Source organism: Myxocyprinus asiaticus, chromosome 43, assembly GCF_019703515.2.
Source record: "Myxocyprinus asiaticus isolate MX2 ecotype Aquarium Trade chromosome 43, UBuf_Myxa_2, whole genome shotgun sequence".
NCBI lineage: Eukaryota > Metazoa > Chordata > Actinopteri > Cypriniformes > Catostomidae > Myxocyprinus > Myxocyprinus asiaticus.
Window position 1 is genome coordinate 30,279,215 of NC_059386.1, and position 20,407 is coordinate 30,299,621.

At 38.1% G+C, this 20,407-nt stretch overlaps 2 protein-coding genes across 3 annotated transcripts; one reads left to right on the plus strand and one right to left on the minus strand.

Annotated features, from left to right (window-relative positions):
• Nucleotides 1-7,609: 7,609 nt before the first annotated feature.
• On the minus strand, nt 7,610-10,332 carry LOC127433437 (proliferating cell nuclear antigen-like). The gene is made up of 6 exons (XM_051685347.1): nt 9,901-10,332; nt 9,156-9,253; nt 8,853-8,920; nt 8,476-8,670; nt 8,244-8,367; nt 7,610-8,128 (listed from the first exon to the last, which is right to left on the minus strand). The coding sequence occupies exons 1-6, from the start codon at nt 10,119-10,121 to the stop codon at nt 8,052-8,054; spliced, it is 783 nt and encodes a 260-aa protein (XP_051541307.1). The 5' UTR covers nt 10,122-10,332; the 3' UTR covers nt 7,610-8,051.
• Nucleotides 10,333-13,364: 3,032 nt separating this feature from the next.
• LOC127433414 (zinc-binding protein A33-like) lies at nt 13,365-19,413 on the plus strand. Of its 2 annotated transcripts, none has more exons than XM_051685310.1 (6): nt 13,365-14,317; nt 14,434-14,529; nt 16,314-16,547; nt 17,050-17,072; nt 17,167-17,285; nt 18,367-19,413. In XM_051685310.1, exons 1-6 carry the CDS (start codon nt 13,790-13,792, stop codon nt 18,909-18,911), a joined length of 1,545 nt encoding a protein of 514 aa, XP_051541270.1. In that variant the 5' UTR covers nt 13,365-13,789; the 3' UTR covers nt 18,912-19,413. The 2 variants fall into 2 exon arrangements, with proteins under 2 accessions (XP_051541270.1, XP_051541271.1); XM_051685311.1 differs by having other exon boundaries at nt 13,368-14,317; nt 17,170-17,285.
• The last annotated feature ends 994 nt before the right edge of the window (nt 19,414-20,407 follow it).

The following is a 20,407-nucleotide window of genomic DNA, read 5'->3' on the forward strand; positions in this document are numbered from 1 at the left end:
CATTGCACTTGGTGATGTATGGCTTGGATGCAGCTGCTCGGCCAAGGAAACCCATTCCATGAAGCTCTCTACGCACTGTTCTTGAGCTAATCTGAAGGCCACTTTGGAGGTCTGTAGCGATTGACTCTGCAGAAAGTTGGCAACCTCTGCGCACTATGCGCCTCAGCATCCGCTGACCCCGCTCTGTCATTTTACGTGGCCTACCACTTTGTGGCTGAGTTGCTGTCATTCCCAATCGCTTCCACTTTGTTATAATACCACTGACAGTTGACTGTGGAATATTTAGTAGCGAGGAAATTTCATGACTGGACTTGTTGCACAGGTGGCATCCTATCACAGTACCACGCTGGAATTCACTGAGCTCCTGAGAGCGACCCATTCTTTCACAAATGTTTGTAGAACATAGGTGCTTCATTTTATACACCTGTGGCCATGGAAGTGATTGGAACACCTGAATTCAATTATTTGGATGGGTGAGCGAATACTTTTGGCAATATAGTGTATATATATATAAAACTCCTTTAAAACAGCATAGGCTACATTTACTTTAGCAGCTATACTGCAGAAGAAAAAACTGTTATCTGAGAATGTTAATATAATATTAAAAATACAAATATTTTAAATATCTAAAAATCCTTTAAAAAAGATGCATTCACCTGAGAAGCAGCATATAAGATATTTAGACTTTTAGAGAATAGATCTTGAATATGAGTATATTTTGTCTTTACTGCACTCGCAGAAGTATAACCAAGTGAAAAAATACACTTATATACAAATACACTTATATTTAAGATGCATTCTCTTAAAGCAAGTCCAGATATCTTATATGTTGGTTCTCAAGTAACTGTATCTTGTTTTAAGGATGTTTAGACTATTTTAAATGGAAAACAAGACAAAAACACTTGATAACAATAGGATTTCTTGCAGTGAATTTCTTTACTGAATTAAACTTCAAAAAAATATATTATTATTAATTAATTATTATTTAATTCAGTGAATGTCATTTAGAGATATTTTTAAAAGATGATTTTGTCCTCTTTATTCTTAATAGGCACGTTTAATACCTTTTATGTCAGGGCACAAGCTGAATAATCGGTTAAGAGCTAATTATTAATTGTTGCAATAATCGCAGAATAGTCGAATAATCCTTATAATAATTAGATTAATAGATTATCAAAATAATCATTAGTTACAGCCCTAGTGTGTTAAACCACTTTCTCTTAATCCCTTAAAGGGCATAAGGAAATCTGCATTCTTGTTTACATGACGTTTTAGAACGCTGCTTTCAGAAAACATCCTGGAATAAAGTGCATGTAACCATGATCACTTATAGCAGCACATAAAACCACGCGCTGTCAGATGCACCTCCGCAAGATGCCGCCCTGGGCAACTGCACATGTCATCCATGCCTAAATCCGCTACTTATATATATATATATAAACTCAGCAAAAAAATAACTGTATTTTAAAGATAATTCTGTAAAAGTCCAAATAACTTTACAGATCTTTATTGTAAAGGGTTTAAACAATGTTTTCCATTCTTGTTCAATGAACAATAAACAATTAATGAACATGAACATGTGGAACGGTCGTTAAGACACTAACAGCTTACAGACGGTAGGCAATTAAGGTCACAGTTATAAAAACTTAGGACACTAAAGAGACCTTTCTACTGACTCTGAAAAACACCAAAAGAAAGATGCCCAGGGTCCCTGCACTGTTAAAAATTTTCCCGTAAAAAAACAGTAAAGAACTTGCAGCAGGGTTGCCAGCAAGTTACTGTAAAATTAACAGTATCTTGCTGTAGCTGAAATTTACAGTTTGCTACTGTTTTTGCAAATACAGCAATAAGCTGTTATTTTACTATCTTTACAGTAAAATACTGACAAAAGGATTAGCAGTTAATTACTGTTTATTTGCACTTTTTCACAACAGGTATATTTGCAGGATTTTACTGTAAACTACAGTAAAAATACACTACATGCTACTGTATAAGCTATTGAGTAATGGACTGCTAGCAAAAAGGACTACAATGTGTTTACTTTTTTCTAAACCTTGTGATTTAATAAATTATTCCTTAGTCTTGCAATAAAAAAATACCATGTTTTAATAGTGTATAAATGTAGCCTTTGAAATAGTGACTTAAACTTTTGAGACAAATAATACAGCTTCAAAATGTCTTTTCAAAACGTCTCTCTTTATTTGCCAAACCCCATTCTTGCAAAACATCTGTACAAAATTATAAGGCAATTGGTAAAACAAAGCCCAAAGCTGATTTGGGTAAATAAACTTACATTTCAGCCATATAAATAAAAAATACATATAACAAATTATAACAAATCTCTGTCTGTCCAAACACTGAACTCTGGACACAAACACTCAATAAATAACTGAGAAAGTGGCTGAATGAATGACTAAAACAGTGTGTGTGAGTGTCTGAGAAAGTGTTTGTGTGAGTTTGTGTGTGTGTGAGTGTCTGAGAAAGTGTTTGTGTGAGTTTGTGTGTCTGTGAGTGTCTGAGAAAGTGTTAATGTGAGTTTGTGTGTGTGTGTGTGTGTGAGTGAGTGTCTGAGAAAGTGTTTGTATGAGTTTGTGTGTGTGTGAGTGTCTGAGAAAGTGTTTATGTGAGTTTGTGTGTGTGTGTGTGTGTGACTGAGAAAGTGTTTATGTGAGTTTGTGTGTGTGAGAGAGAGTGTTTGTGTGAGTTTGTGTGTGTTGAGTGTTTGTGTGCGTGTGTGTGAGAGTGTTTGTGTGTGTGTGTGTGTGTGTGAGAGAGAGAGTGCTTGTGTGAGTTTGTGTGTGTTGAGTGTGTGTGAGAGAGTGTTTGTGTGAGTTGAGTGTGTGAGAGAGTGTTTGTGTGAGTTTGTGTGTGTGTGAGAGAGAGAGAGTGTTTATGTGAGTTTGTGTGTGTTGAGTGTGTGTGTGTGAGATAGTGTTCGTATTTGAGTGTTTGTGTGAGTTTGAGTGAGTGTGTGTGTGTGTGTGTGAATGACTGGGTTAACTGACTTATATAAAGTCCCACTCAAAGTCCATTAGTTTCTTTAGTAGAGTGGAGACACGAGGGTTGACTGATGTCATCTTTTTCTGGGCGACTTTCCCCATACGCTTTGACAGGACTTTACCTCATCCAGCCTTGGTGCCTCTCTCAGGATTTATCCCGATGAAACAGCTGAAAAACAAATGTGTGTATTCATAATTAGTGTCAGGAGAGCTTTCTTAAAGGAATAGATCACCCAAATATAAAAATGCAATCATCATTTACTCACCTTAATGCCATGCCAGATGTGTATGATTTTCTATTATCATCAGAACACAAACGAAGATGTCATTTCAGCACGCTACAGAGACAACAATGGAACATTATTTAAATAAAATTTGCAACATTGTTTGAAGGCTGCACTTCGCAGAATATAAAGAAGTTACGTTTTTATGAATCTCACCCTGTAATATGGAAGATCCGTTTCAGAAATCCAGCTGCACTCGGTGTCACAGTTACAGTTGGTTTCCCACTGAAACAAGTGTTTAAAAAGTTAGATACAATTCCAGTATCACCAATGTTTTCAGATTAAAAGAGAAGGAATATCATGCATCCCTGCATAAAATGTAACACTATCAGCTGTACAACTGCGTTTCCCAAAAGCGTTGTATACTTCGACTTCGTCGTAAGTAGATTGTAGAAAGTATTGTCACCAATGGTTTCTACAACCTATTTAAGCTTACAATGCTTTTGCGATTTGCAGCCCAGATCTGAACGTTAAAGTTGTTAACGTTATCTGACCACACTGACCGCTTGAGTGAGGTGTTTCTGCACTGTTTTGTGTGTCAACTCAGACTCCAATCTCAAATCTGACATGCAAATTAACAAATTAACCCAAATCCAGTGCATTATTCAATCTGACAACAAATCACTTAAAGAAAACAATTTTAGTAAAAGAAACAAAGATCTTGAGCTTAAAGACAGAAATATAACATTACAAACAGCTTATTTAGTTAATATTGGGATCTGATGGCAGGTAGGCTACCAAAATCATTATCACAGCACAATATGAGTTGAACATAAATGTAATGTTTTATGGCTATGCTAAAAAGCAAAGCAAAAGGGTACTCACCTATTAATTCAGAAGATGAAGATGGGTGAAAAAAAATCACCCCTTAAACACGTGTGGGCTCACTGTAGTCTTGTGTTCCCAAAATGCAATGCAAAAAATACTGTAAAGTACTGTTTTCTTTCCTTTGAGCAATCAATACTGTAAAATACCGTAATATTACATCTAAGTCATTTAACCAACCAACATTAACTGTAATGTACTGCATTTAAAAATAACAGGATTATACTGTTGATATTTTTAAGTAAATTAACAGCAATTTTTAAGAGTGTGCTCATCTGCGTGGACGTGCATTAGGCATGCTGCATGGAGGCATGAGGACTGCAGATGTGACCAGGGCAATAAATTGCAATGTCCGTACTGTGAGACGCCTAAGACAGCGCTACAGAGAGACAGGAAGGACAGCTGATCCTCCTCGGAGTGACAGACCACGTGTAACAACACCTGTACAGGATCGGTACATCTGAATATTACACCTGCGGGACAGGTACAGGATGGCAACAACAACTGCCCAAGTTACACCAGGAATGCACAATCCCTCCATCAGTGCTCAGACTGTCCGCATTAGGCTGAGAGAGGCTGGACTGAGGGCTTGTAGGCCTGTTGTAAGGCAGGTCCTTACCAGACATCACCGGCAACAACGTCGCCTATGGGCCAGACAGGACTGGCAAAAAATGCTCTTCACTGACGAGTCGTGGTTTTGTCTCACCAGGGGTGATGGTCGGACTTGCATTTATCATCGAAGGAATGAGCATTACACCAAGGCCTGTACTCTGGAGTGGGATCGATTTGGAGGTGGAGGGTCCGTCATGGTCTGGGGTGGTGTGTCATAGCATCATCGGACTGAGCTTGTTGTCTTTGCAGGCAATCTCAATGCTGTGCGTTACAGGGAAGTAATACCTCCCTAATGTGGTACCCTTCCTGCAGGCTCATCCTGACATGACCCTCCAGCATGACAATGCCACCAGCCATACTGCTCATTCTGTGTGTGATTTCCTGCAAGACAGGAATGTCAGTGTTCTGCCATGGCCAGCGAAGAGCCCGGATCTCAATCCCATTGAGCACATCTGGGACCTGCTGGATCGGAGGGTGAGGGCTAGGGCCATTCCCTCCACAAATGTCCAGGAACTTGCAAGTGCATTGGTGGAAGAGTGGAGTAACGTCTCACAGCAAGAACTGGCAAATCTGGTGCAGTCCATGAGGAGGAGATGCACTGCAGTATTTAATGCAGCTGGTGGTCACACCAAATACTGATTGTTACTTTTGATTTTTCTGTGTAAATTTAAATCCAATTTTACAACTTATTTGCCATGACGATGTAATGTCAACAAACCCTAAAAAGACTGTAAAAATTACAATTTAAACAGTTTTACAGCTCAAATAATACACGTTTTAACAGAAGAATTAATGTAAGGCTTTTGTAAAATTATAACATACCTTTAGTGTAAAAAAAATTACTAACCCTTTCTGTGTTAAAGTTATATCCAATTTTAGCTGTGCAAATGGCGTATGCCCCAATTAAACTTCCAAAAGGTCCGGTCTTGACATTTCCTTCCCATGCAGCAAAGGTCTGGACAATAATAACTTACACAGTGTCAGGAGTCAGTAGTCCTATAAGCCATGGCTATAATACAAAAAATACAAAATAAAAATGCAATTTTGGAATAGTTATACATTTCCAAGTTGGCAGCAATAGTACCTTGTAAATAAAAGAAGAAAAAAAATTGCTAAACAGTCAAAATAGTCTCTTCATAACTGGGAAAGAATTAGGACATTGGGGTCCCAGAGACAGAGAAAGTAGTGGCGTATGGGGGATCTTCTACCAAAAAAATTAAATATTTCAGTTCATCAAATGAGTGCCCTTTGATATGATTATTAGGATACAGGCGTAACTGTTTATTTTGAAACTGAGTGATAGCAAGCCAGTGTTTTCAAAATATATACACTCACTGAGCACTTTATTAGAAACACCTATACACCTGCTTCTTAATGCAATTATCTAATCAGCCAATCATGTGCAGTGCAATGCATAAAATCATGCAAATATGGGTCAGGAGCTTCAGTTAATGTTCACATTAACCATTAGAATGGGGGAAAAATGTGATCTCAGTGAATTCGACTGTGGCATGCTTGTTGGTGCCAGACAGGCTGGTTTGAGTATTTCTATAACTATTGATCTCCTGGGATTTTCACACACAACAGTTTCTAGAGTTTTCATGATACAAAAAACATCCAGTGAGCAGCAGTTCTGCGGACAGAAATGCCTTGTTGATGAGAGAGGTCAACAGAGAATGGCCAGACATGTTCGAGGAGACAGAACGGCTCGATACAAAAAGTTCGATAACCACTCTGTACAATTGTAGTGAGCAAATAGCATCTCAGAATGTCGAACATTGAGACGGATCAGCTACAACAAAAGACCACGTCCGGCACATTATTAGGACCATAATGTTCCTAATAAAGTGCTTAGTGAGTGTATGTATAAAATCAACTATTCACATGAGATGAAGACTCCCTTTTAGTCACTGTAAATTTATTTTAGTTTTTCTGCATGGACAGCATCTGTCTGTATTTCTGTCTTTTTCTTCCATTTAGGAGGGGGTATGGCACAGTGATTCATGTCACTTCATGTCAAAAATGTTGGAGACCACATGCTGTACAGCATTTAATGACTATTTCAATGGCTTTGCAATGTAAGCACAATATGGTAGGCCCCTACCATACATATTTTTATAGGCATAAAATGCAACAGTCAAATTTTACACGATATGTAACAAGGGTCCCAGCTCTGGCTCTCTACTCACGAAGGGGTCCTTGGCTTGAAAACCCTTGGTCTTCAACCGTGATTGACTGCTTAGTAGACAACTTACTAACTCTCAAGATTGGGATCTGACATGCAAATGGACATCAACTGTTGCAACACCTTTGCAATTTTTAAAAACATTCATCCATAAAGCACAAATGACTATGGACCATACCAACCAGTGGCAAGAAAAGAAACGCTGTTAGGCTTCAATAAAAAGAAATGAGAAGCCATTGAAAATAGACAGCGAGTTTAATATAATTAAGATCCATCAACATCTAGGCCGCTAACCCTCACGCAATTGATTCCTTTTTCATACTATTTGCTTGTTTCACTGCTTATTCAATTTCTGTTGCATGCTTTCAGTAACAGAGAAGGCATTTTGCCTTATATTAAGTATAGCTACACAGCAAAAAATTGTGTAGTTCCTGTATGAATTTTACAAGTTGCAGCTATCAATTATATAAGGTCTTGTTAAACTTTTGCAAAAGGTACAAGTAAAAACAAGGTCTGAAGTACTTGCAGGCTTTCTGCACCCTCCAGTGGTAAAACGGAATGACAATCTTTAAAATGTTACATGGGCAAGTTCCTAATGTCTAAATTATCAAAAAGAATAAGTACATCACAGGAGAAAAAATCTTTTTAGGGTATTTTCAATATCCATCGTTAAATACCTTGTGATGAGAAAAACACAGCACATCATCATTACAAAAAGTTTTATTAATTGTTGACTGGATGAACAATGTCCAATTAGCATATTTACAGAAAATTATCTACACGTTGGAATGAGCAGTTGGGCAAGAAAAAAAAATGAATAAATGGCATCAATAGGGGAGCAGGAGCACAAAGATGGAGAGAAAATTAGAATGACCAAAAGGGGAGTCTGTACATGCTGCCAAGGGCACCATAGATTCACCCCACAGCGTCTGGTAAAGCTAAGACCAAACTACCATCATTAAGTGTACCCATATATTTGCCAACCTTATGGCATGGCTTAGATGATCATGGAAATGTGAATCCATTGATGAGGCAACCACAGCAGACATGGAGATGTAAACTGCATTTTCCCCAAAACATCAATCCAAACAATTTTTAATATGCAGAATTAAATCCAGCTGATGGAATTCAGCCCTCTGCTTGTATTTAAGACGACTCTTCATCAATCTTGGGTGCCAGATAGTATTTGACGTGTCCCATATCTGCAATCTTGTACTCAACCACTGTTGGAATAAATAAAAAAAAAGTGTCTGATTATTTTTCGATTGTTCCAATTTAAAGACAAGATTTCTAACAAATGAATCATTATTAGAACACGAGTGTGTCAAACATCCATACCAAGTGGAATGTCTGCAGACATGCTAAGTGTGACTGTCTTGGACAGGGGAGTGGCCTTGGTGAAGAAGTTCAGGTAGTTCAATGCAAAAATGAGTTGTACTGGCTCATTCATCTCAATTGTCACCTGTGAGGAAAACAGCAGTGCTCATTAAATAAACTCATGTAAACCAAACTAAAATGAACAGAAGTCAGACATGTGTCTGTCATATATAACCCAAAGAATGAATGTTACCGCTTCATCCTCTTTGTCAACATTGCTGGTCTGAGAGAGCTTAATGTTGCCTGTGCCCAGCTCTCCACTGGCAGAGAACTTCACTCCATCCTTGGCACAGGAGATCATGACAGCGTCGCCAATCTGTGACAGGTCTCTGCAGATTCGGGCAAATTCACCAGAAGGCATCTTAACCACACAGCTGTATTCCTGCTCCTGAAGAGGGAAGGAAAGTATAGAATGTGATTAATGGACACACTGAGGAAGGATTTTAGATTAAATAACAAAAGACTCTTTTCTAGAGACATTTTCAGAGTGCACACCTTCTCTTATCAATGGAACAAAACAAATAAACAAAATCTCATTAGAATTCAGTTTGTACAAAGTAATCATCTCACTGGAATTCCAAGCTGCTCCACATCCAGGTCCATCAGTTTCATCTCATAGTCTGAAACTTTCTCCTGATCTGAAAAGACAATAGAACACATGCACAAAAGTCAGACATATGATTGCCACAGGAATATCTGTATAATTGTAACAGAGTTGGCTCAAGTACTTAATCTATTATTTGTATCAATAGTGTGCTGCATCCAAGCTATTCAGCCTACATGTCAAATTTTGCAATTAAGTTATTAATAGCTTCATGTCAAATGTAAGACAAAATATGAACATTATAAAGGATAGATAAGCTTTAAACTCACTGAGTGTTTCAAAGACGAGGGCAAGAGTGTCTGCATTGTCTTCTGCTCTGAGTGTGATTATATCTTCATTTCCAGCACACTTTAGAATCTTTGACATGCTAAAATAATAAAAAAATAAAACTTCATTAGCATGGAAACCCAGGCTTATATTCAGAGATCTTTTTTTGTTTATTTAAAAAAGCATTAAGAACATTAAACAAGCATGAACAACAACAGACTGAACTTTGTTAAATATATATATATATATATATATATCACAATTTGCCTTATAATACGCTTTATGGATTAATTAAACCGATGTTTGCTCAACATCTAGATGTTTTATATAACAGAACTTTAAGTCTGGTGTATTTTTATTTTAGACAAAGTCTTTCTTTGTCTTTTTCTAAAGCCATATTGTCATCAACTCTGTTCTCTTTCCCGCCAACCACCTTCAGCGCGCGTACATGACGTCACAATCAGCAGTGAGGGAAGGGTGCAGGAAACATTCTGCGCGCCAAATACCTCCAAAGATAAATGTGAACAGTGACTATTTAGGATATATTAAAGCTATATATTTCAACAATACTTTTAAATGGCAGTATTGTTGAAATATGTGCTTTATTCGTCTTAATCTTACAAATGGCGCGGTCCTGTTTCTCGTGCAGTTGGCGGGCATGCACAGACATGTTCAACTTTCACTCTCTACGCAGTTGCAAGAGACAATAACAAAGAATAAATGAGCTAATATCGTTTACATTTGTACCTGCTCAAGTTGACGCCCATGGCGAGGTTTCTGTCGCAGCGGTAAGAGTCGAAGCCATCACTCCGGAGTGTGAGCTGTACCAGAGACACATGAGATGAGTCCATGCTCTGCAGAGAGATGCCCGATGAGCTGACATCCCAGCAGGCTTCGGTGATTAGGTCTTTCAGAGCCTCCAGAACCTTCTTAAGGATTGAGCCTTGAACGAGACGTGCCTCAAACATTGTTCTTCAAATAGTGGTAAATTTAATTCCTGTTACGAATCAACTGCGGCCTTGTTTTGTGCTTTTCTTCGCCCGCAGAGATGCAGTCAGACTGCAAATAGTTCTCTTTTTATAAATTCAAAAAGATTCTAAAAGAAGGACAAGTGCGTCTGTTTCACCGGCTGCAAAAGCTCTGAATGTCACTTCGCGCGCTTTCGCTGGGACTTTGATGAACTGACCAACTCTGGCATACGTCATTTCCTCTCTTGCTTGACTCCTCCTAAAAACATTTTGGTGCACTGCAGCCGTTGGCCACAAGAGGGGGATGTTTTTTGAGCGTGTGGTGTGGTATGAGAAGTAGCAAAGTTTATTACATCAAAAAATATACAAAGTTGGTATAATCGACCAGAAAAAAAAAACCTTACATAAACCTTTCCCCCTACATTAGGATTTTAGAAATTTGGAAAAATTAGCAACGGGACACTGTGCGTTTTGATTATTTGATTTCACTAATATATGGCTTGAATATTTGGTTGGACCTGAAACGCCCCTTTCTTCTGATTGGTCAACCTGCACCGTCGTCATGTTGTGAGACAGAATGAAGGTTCTCTGCTGTTTAATTGTTCAGATGAATTTGTCTAATTTAATATGACATTCTTTACCATTTATTCTCCATAACTCGCCACGTTTATTGCAGCTGAGATATCTCTCTCATCAAGTAGTCAGACACAGTGCATACACACAACCATAAAATGTTCACTGAATGCAGACGGGGTTTCGTCTTCATGCGATTCAGCATTAGGACAATCATGTGGAGCAATTGATAAGAGGGACACACACACACACACATTATTAAGATGGTTATTAAGATGAATCTCTCGCTCTGTATGCCAAATGTCTTCTCACAGTTATCCTTCTTCGTGCCATACAACTTGTTTTATTAATTTATAAGTGGTACCATGCAGTGCAGCTGATCAGTTGGGCACTGGAGAATCGGCTGGCATTCACAGTTAGGGTGACCAGACATCACTTTAAAACTGGGGAACGCATCGCATACCGCGTAATGCATTTTATTTTCACATTCCAAAGGTTATAGTAACTTCCCATTGGATAAACTGACCTGTAGTAAGTCAGTCTATCTACTGGGAACTTTCTACAATGTTTGAAATGTGAAAATAATGTTTTTGTTAATTTTAGTGATTTTTGTTTTTCATAATATAAGTGAATACTGTACATTCACATGCACAGGCATCACTCTGGCGATCTACTAAAACCTGTGAAATGTTTTTATGATAGAACATGCAAGTCAATAGTCAAATAAATGACTGCTCTGACGCCAGTGACATTTTAGTTGTGGGTGGAGTTTTCAGACGGTTCCTTATGCAAATATCCAAAGAATATCGAACTTTTCTAACTTTACCCCGCAGTTAAACATAAGCCTATGTCTTTACAATTTAGGCATATGCATCAGTAGTCTTTTGAATGTATGGTTTTCGTCATCTCATTTAAAACCATGCCTTTTCACACCGGAACACAAAGTCAGCAGGTTTATGTGTAGGGCTGTCTGATAAATCTGGCTACTTGATGAGAGAGATAGCTCAGCTGCAATAAACATGGCGAGTTTTGGAGAATAAATGGTAAAGAATGTAATATTAATGGAGACAAATTCATCTGAACAATGAAACAGCAGATAACTTTTATTCTGTCTCACAGCATTGAGGAAGACAACAGTGCAGGTTGACCAATCAATATATATATATATATTGTACCTAAAAAAAGTCTATAATTTTATGAGCAGAGTGTCTAATTGAGGCATTTCAGGCTGTTTTGGGGGAAGTTGACAACATTGATTTTTTTTTTTTAATAAGTATTCCAGAGTCATGTAACAAATATATGTTTAAGGGAAAGTGTATGTTCTGGGTGTTTGATGTTCTGAGATGATCACCATTTCTTCTTAATATGTGTTCTTAAAAGCTGCATGTCTTATAATTATACAAGAATTAGAAAAATGTTTAAAATAGTTTTAGATGGAGTATACCATGTCTCTGCAGGACAATCCTTCTCATGTCAACAACCCTTTTGCAGTTTTCTGCATATCTAACTGGAAGCACTGCACATCGTGATCTCAAACTGTGTGTGTACAGTATAAGCATTCTTTTCTAGCATGTTCTGACAGATACAGAGCATGGCATGAAGTACCAACACTGATGTCTGTGGAATGGATTTAAATGCTGACACATGAACTAAGAATTGGGGTTGCACAGCGCCTCATGCTGTTAATTGACAGCATGTGGACTTATCAGACTTCTAACTGTGAGATAGCAGTGTGGTTCACTCAAACCGTGGAATTGCAGGCGGAATTCTCAACCGCAGGGTTCACTATCTGGCAGCCAATGCAGGCTCTTTGAGTTTCCACTTTGGCCCAAAGACTCCTGTCCCACCCAGTCGAAGTGGGTGGAATTTCCCAATGCTAGTAAACAACTGTGAAAGAGTCTTTGACTTAAAAGCCCCTATTGTGACTGCCAAGTTTCCTGTAAAGATTTAGATACCACCACTGTAGACTTGACCTAAAACCCATTTCTGAGCTCTTCTGATTACTTTTGTGTTTCTTAAGAAACACTCCACAAATATCTCTCTTTATTCAAACATGCATTTGGCCCATTCTTCTCTGTATTAGATAACAGACATGATCCATCTTTATTTCTGGGAACTTGTAAGAGGTGCAGGATATATGGAATTTAACTTTAACAATACTGAACAGACAGGAAGGAAGCGTAGGCCGAGCAGTCCTGGAGAAGAAGGGAGGGAGTTAAACTCCAGCTGTTTATGCAGAACTGCCAATCACTGGATGTTTTTTGTTTTTGGCACCATTCGGAGTAAATTCTAGAGACTGTTGCATGTGAAAATCCCAGGAGATCAGTAGGTACAGAAATACTCAAACCAGCCCGTCTGGCACCAACAATCATGCCACGGTTTAAATCTTTGAGATCAAATTTTTTCCCATTTTGATGGTTGATGTGAACATTAACTGAAGCTTCTGACCAGTATCTGCATGATTTTATGCATTGCACTGCTGCCACACGATTGGCTGATTAGATAACCGCACGAATAAGTAGGTGTACAGGTGTACCTCAGAAAGTGCTTAGTGAGTGTAGTTTCATTAAGGTCCTGGATGGATGGATGGATGGAAAATTCGATATATAAATCGAGACAGATCGATAGATAGATAGAATGCAACAATTGAAGACACAATAATGCTTATAAAAACGGGGAACACATTAGCTATTCAGGCTGATGTGGTATGTGGAACATGTATGAATAAATAATTGAAAAAATAAAATTTAGTGGGTGGAAGTTGTGATACACAAATGTAGATCAGGCTTTCTCTTAAAATAAACAATCCATGTCTAGGTTCTTGGTTTCCTGACTGTAGGTCTGACGTCAAGTAGAGAGAGAGAACAGAGGGCAGTGCAACTCTAGCCAACTTTCTGAAGGATCAAACCAGAGACATGAGCCACCCCCTCAGTTCCCCCTATCCTTTCTCACAGTTAACAGGAAAGACAGGGCCAGAGCTTGGAGAGAACGAGGAGGAAAGAAACTGAAAGAAGATCAAAGGAAAGAGAACCAGCATATGAAGATCAAAGTGCATCTCAAACTGTGGCAGACCAGCATTGCACAAAATAGACTAGATGTCCAACAATCTTCCCACACAGGACAAAATGGAAAAGCAAAAACTAAGGGCTAAAATCAGTCCTCGGGTGTCCAATAGCTCCACAGTGCGTCTTAGTAGGGACCTCACCTGCTCCATCTGCCTAGACCTGTTCAAGTGCCCAGTTTCCTTGCCCTGCGATCACACTTTCTGCGAGACCTGCATTTCAAGTTACTGGACTGGCCCTCGCGGCAAAGGGCAGGGTGGATCTGGTTCCTGTCCTCAATGCCGGAAAGTGTTTCCTGGCCAGAACTATCGACCCAACCGCATCGTGGCCAACATTGTGGAGAGCTATTGCCAAGGTATAGAGGAAAGTGAAGGTCGGTTGGCCGATGGAGGATTAACAGCTGACAAAGTGCCTTCTAAACCGCTCTGCACCCGGCACAGAGAAGAGTTGAAGCTGTATTGTGAAGAAGACCAGGAACTGGTGTGTCTGGTGTGTGGGATTTCTCAGGACCACAGGGCTCACACGCTGGTGTATGTGCAAGATGCACAACAGAGATATCGGGTAAGAGTAAAACTCTGAGTGAGTGAGAAAGAGGTACTTTTTAACTACAGCTTGCCCAGTTCAGCAGTAACTGTTGTCTATATGACAAGAAAGGTAACTCCTTCCATGTTTAACAGGCTTCTCTTAGCACATCTGCACATGCCCTTCAAATTGAACTCAACACTGCTTTGCAGTGTGAAAGAGAGACTGAAGAAGAGGTGAAAAAACTGAAGGTAAGAAAAAACTAGCTGCTGTGAAATCTCATGTTAGGGCTAGAATTCCTGCCTTGACATTCCACTGTTGAAGAACTCACTTAAAAAAAAAAAAGTTCTGCAAATAATACACAGTGGAATTCAGTTTTATTTCCCAGTCATCTCAGTTCTTTAGTCTTTCCAGTAAGAAGTAAAGAGAAGGGTTAGGAACCTACAACCTTTTTGTTTATCAGCCCAGATCAGTCAACTTGAAATTGACTCTTTTAATACATGTTCCAGGTCTTATTGTGCATGATTCATCAGATTCATTGTACTCCATAGATAAATATGTTGCTAAAAAAATATGTAATTTGTAAAAAATATTTTTGTAATTTTTCATCAAAATGTAAGTGTCAAAAGTGTTAAATGCAACTTGCTCTGACTCTAAAACAAAATTTTTTTTGACTTACATCATCTAGACCACTCGGTCAAAACCAACACGGTGTCATGACAAGTCGTAATAATAGTACAAGATGGGGAAATTGTAAGAAATCATAAGGGTCGGCTCATACAGTAACGTATGATTTGTTCTCCCATAGAGAAAAATAAATAAACCAATTAACAATGTTAATAAGATTTTTCCTAAATTTAACTCCAAACCTAACCATTATTTGAAATGGAAAATAACTTGTGTACCATGGAAAAAGAAAACAGTGGGGTTTTGAAAGAGATGAGGGAAGTGAATTACAGGTTACTGACAAAAATCATGCATTTTTCCTTTTTTTAAATAAAGTGTCTAGCTATAATATTATGCCTGTATTGTATCAATTTAAAATTCAGTTTGTTGATTGGTTGTTCTCTATAGGAAAAAAGTTGCATGAGTCAAGTCTTACATTATATTACAATTTCACCATCTCGTACCAATTAGTAGTTGTCACGAGACTCAGTTGGTCAAAATAGCCCAATAGCTATTCAGGCATTTATTTAGCAAACTGGCATTTAGGATTGGCTGAATGAATCAAGTCTTAAATTAATGGAATAGTTCACCCAAAAATTTTAATTCTATCTTATAATTTACTCACCCTCATCCCAGATGTGTATGACTTTCTTTCTTCTGCTGAAAACAAATGAGGATTTTTAGAATACTATCTCAGCTCTGTAGGTCCTTACAATGCAAGTAAATGGTGACCAAAATTTTGAAGCTACAAAAGGACATAAAAAGCAGCATAAAAGTAATCCATAAGACTTCAGTGGTTAAATCTATATCTTCAGAAGCGATATGACAGGTGTGGGTGTGAAACAGATCAATATTTAAGTCCTTTTCTATGATCAGTCTTCACTTTCACATTCTTCTTTTGTTTATGGCGATTCGCATTCTTTGTGCATATTACCACCTACTGAGCAGGGAGGAGAATTTATAATAAAAAAGGACTTAAATGATGATCTGTTTCTCACCCACACCTATCATATCGCTTCTGAAGATATAGATTCAACCACTGGAGTCGTGTGGATTACGTTTATGCTGCCTTTATGTGCTTTTTGGAGCTTACATTTTTTTGTACCCATTCACTTGCATTGTAAGGACCTACAGAGCTGACATATTCTTATAAACATCTTCATTTGTTTTCAGCAGAAGAAAGAAATTTATATATTCTGGGATGGTATGTGCGTGAATAAATGATGAGAATTTTCATTTTTGGATGAATATTTCCTTTAATTGAATATCCTCTTTCGCTCTTAAATGTGTTTGCGAATGGAATTTCAGGCTGACTTTAACCTCTAATTCAGATTAACACCTCTATCTTTTTAACTACTTTCAAACCCAGGACCATACGGCAGATCTAAAGCAAAGAATCGAGGCACAGTTCAGCGAGCTCCATCAGTTCCTGTACCAGGAGGAGAAACTCCTGCAGGTCAAGCTGAAAACGGAAGAACGGCGTGAGCTGATAAGACTGGACGAGCACAAGGCCCTGCTCAGTGTGGAGATCTCCCGCCTGCGAAGAGCTTTGAATGACATAGAGGACAAACTCACCGAACAGGACCCATACACATTGCTCAGGGTGAGTGTATAGTCACACACATACTAGCAGGGATGTGACAAGTGCAAGCAGTTATGCTTTTAATGGACATGCACACTGACAGCTTTTCAATGAGAGTTGGCTGTTTGAGGTGACATGAGCAAAAGAGACTGTTGGCAATACGACAAGTTGAGCAGAGTTTATGCAAATGCTCGGCAAATTCTACCAAGACTCAAGTCTTTCTCTTGGATTTCTACAAGCATTAGCTGAACTCATAGCCTATCAGATATTTTCACTGATCTTAATACTTTCGATACGGAGCTAACTGGTAACAGAAGCTCAACACAGGATGCAATATAATGATCTCAGCACTGCCATAGGAAGATAATGCCTTTTAGTGCAGCACAAGGGGATTTTCCACAGTCGAGGATGCAGAAGGGAGGTGTAGCCTAGTTTCAAACACTGATGTCATGCGGAAAACTTCTCCCCCTGCCTCCCAAACTGTGCCAAATTCATTAATCTCCTTTTTCCTGTCTTTTTGCAGAGTATAAAGAGCCTGCTGCAAAGGTGAGAGAACTCTATGGTTCTGTTACATTTATAATTTTTTCTTCCAGAGGAACGGCTCGAATGTTGTTTGTGTCTGGGCTTTTGTTGTTTCAAGCAGGCAGCCACCGAAGTTCGAGAAGCCGGCACTGACGCCGCCCAGTCTGTGTGAGGGCCGATTTGCCGGGCCCCTACAGTACAGAGTGTGGAAGTCACTTAAAGGAAGCGTCTATCCAGGTTTGAGAATTTTTTTTTTTTTTCAGAGCACAACATATAGTCTATATAACTGTAATTCTAAATAAGAATTAAATATAGCACTAATAAAATAATAATTCAGAATTAGAAATTTTAAAGGAATATTACGGGTTCAATACAAAATAAGATCAACAGACAGATTTGTGGCATAATGCTGATTACCATAAAAAAATAATTTAAACTTGTCTGTCGCGGTTTCAGTGAGACACTTACAATGGAAGTGAATGGGGCCAATCTTTGGAGGGTTTAAACATAGAAATGTGAAACTTATCATTTTAAAAGCACTTACATTAATTCTTCTGTTAAAACCTGTTTATTATTTGAGCTGTCAAGTTGTTTAACTCGTAATTTTTACAGTCGTTTTAGGATTTTAGTGTTTACAGCATTACATCAAGTCAACGAAGATGTAAAATTGGATATAACTTTACACAGAAAACGTTACACTAAAATCATGTTAACATGCATAATGTTTACATCTTGTGGCTGCATTTTTTTAAATGGTAAGTATTTTAAAGGTTACGGATTGGCCCCATTCACTTCCATTGTAAGTGCCTCACTGCAACCCATATTTATTTTTTTTTTTTTTTTTTAAGAAAATGAGGGACTGGAGATTGAGCTTAACTTCTATTGAACTCAGGAGTATCCTTTAAAAAATATTTTAGAATGTATTCTTTGATCTTAATAAGTCTTTATAGTATTGTTTACTTAGGCACCATTTCTGGCATACTATTTGCTTTGCGAGTCCTGAATTGCTCAAGGGCAGATAAGACTGAATTATGAACTGTGGCAAGAAATGTATATTCTGCTTAATTCTGCCCACAGCCAGAAATTGATATTCAGGTTTTATGCCAGAAAAGAGTGGAAAACTGTATCACATACTATAACTATATCTGGGGAATGTAATTTATTATTATCACATCCCAATTTGCACAATCTTGTCCTATTCAGGCCATATTCGTATATTTATTGCCCATTATGAGCTGTATTACTGGATTTTTCATGGGTATTCTGATCATTTATAGCATACTAAACTCTACTAAATTATAAACTGTTCCCTGTCTAGTTCCCTCAGCCATAACGTTCAACTCCAAAACGGCCAACCCCTGGTTGAGTCTTACATCCTCACTCACCTGTGTGCGCTACCAGACCTTCAACAGCGCAGTGCAGGACAACCCACAGCGCTTCAACGCCGCCCTGTCTCTGCTGGGCAGTCAGGGGTTCACTAAAGGCCGTCATTACTGGGAAGTGGAGGTGTACAGCAGCACCGTTTGGACGGTGGGAGTCGCCCGTGAATCGGTCACGAGGAAAGGTGTCATCAATACTATGCCAGTCAACGGCTTCTGGACACTCTCGCTGTCGTATGGAGTTCAGTACATGGCGGGGACATCTCCTCCGACATTAATGTCTTTGGAAGAGCCACTGGCGAGGATCGGTGTGTATCTAGACTACAAAAGAGGTCTGGTGTCATTCTACAATGCTGAAAGCATGACACACCTCTATACCTTTAAGGACACCTTCACTGAAACCCTCTACCCTTATTTCAACCTGGGCTTTCTGGACAAAGTGCATGAAAATGAGCCTCTTAAAGTGTTCCTACCTAAAATCTAATTTCACTCAATAAAGAAAATGCTGTCATTATTTACTCACCCTCATGTTGTTCCAAACCCATAAGACTTTCTTCTGTAAAACGCAAAAGGCAGAATGTTAGCCTCAGTCACCATTCGTTTTCTTTCAATGAAGAAAAGATGCAATCAAAGTAAACTATGACTAGTATGGAGCAACATATGTGTGCGTAAACAATGACAGAATTTTCATGTTTTGGGGAACTATCCAATTATATTAAGGTTTAATATTCATTTTTAATAATAATTATATAGACTAGGCTGGACCTGGGCATCATATTTTAATTTACACCTTCAGGTATTTGTTTAACAGTGCAATATCATATGTTGCTATACCAGTGTTACAGTGGGTTAGTGAAGGCACATGGAACATGAAACCAAAACTACAAAAATGGTTAGAAACCATGGCAACCTTAAGACACTTTTCCACTTAAATCTACTGTAAGCTAATCTTTTTACTATCACAAATAAAATATTACTGAAATAGATATGAGAAATTGCACTTGTCTCTGTGACAATAGGCTCTAGTCGTAGGAACGGATCACGATTTTTTAGCCAATAAGCAAAAAGTATTTGATCGCGACTCGCGTGTTGTAGCCAATCAGAAAACAAGGCGGATGGGTTTTATTTTTGACAAGTCTTGTTGAGATGAGAACTTGCTAAACAGCTAAAGAAAAGGACACAGTCTTGTGCCTGTGAAAATATATTATACATACGTAAACAAAAAAGCAATAGACACTTTACAGCCACATAATGATAAGCGCTCTAGAATCATCTCTAACGTTTTTGTTATATATATATATATATATATATATATATATATATATATATATATATATATATATATATATTGCTGTCTTTTAAAAAGTTCTCAAAATATTTCCTGGCTCATATACAAGATAAACGCAGTTACCAGCATTGACCACAAGAAGACGCAAGTGCACTTTTGATGAGTTCATTAGGCCCACATGGAGTTTCATCCACTCGAATGAATTAGTTTTCTGGGAACAAATTAAGAGGTGTTTTCTAGGAGACAGTACATAGGAATAATTAAAAACAATTAGAGCATTGTTAAATCTATTGTTTGCCACCCAAACAAGTTTATAAATCAAAGGACGCTGTGGAGTTCACACAGTGACTTGGACCTTTATGTACAAATGGATAAATCACTTAGTCACTTAGGAAATTACTCAGAACAATAAAGCACTCTGATACGACCGTATTTTGCCCTTTGGAAACTCAAGTCGTATGACAATGAAGGTTATAACTTTGGATATAAAAGACTGCAATTATAGGGTGAATTACTCAGAGTGTGACCTACAAATTTAGGTAAACCATACACAAATTTACAGAGAGTGAAAATAGAAATCCTCTCAGTGTAGGAACAACCAGCCTTATGATATATATATATATATATATATATATATATATATATATATATATATATATATATATATATATATATCGATGTATATATATATA

Coding starts and splice junctions, on each gene's coding strand:
- LOC127433437 (XM_051685347.1), bottom strand. CDS start 10,121: ATGTTTGAGGCACGTCTCGTTCAAGGCTCAATCCTTAAGAAGGTTCTG. Junction 9,254..9,900: donor ATGGGCGTCAACTTGAGCAG/GTACAAATGTAA, acceptor TTATTATTTTAG/CATGTCAAAGATTCTAAAGT. Junction 8,129..8,243: donor GTCTGCAGACATTCCACTTG/GTATGGATGTTT, acceptor TTATTCCAACAG/TGGTTGAGTACAAGATTGCA.
- LOC127433414 (XM_051685310.1), top strand. CDS start 13,790: ATGTCCAACAATCTTCCCACACAGGACAAAATGGAAAAGCAAAAACTA. Junction 16,548..17,049: donor ACCCATACACATTGCTCAGG/GTGAGTGTATAG, acceptor GTCTTTTTGCAG/AGTATAAAGAGCCTGCTGCA. Junction 17,286..18,366: donor TAAAGGAAGCGTCTATCCAG/GTTTGAGAATTT, acceptor TTCCCTGTCTAG/TTCCCTCAGCCATAACGTTC.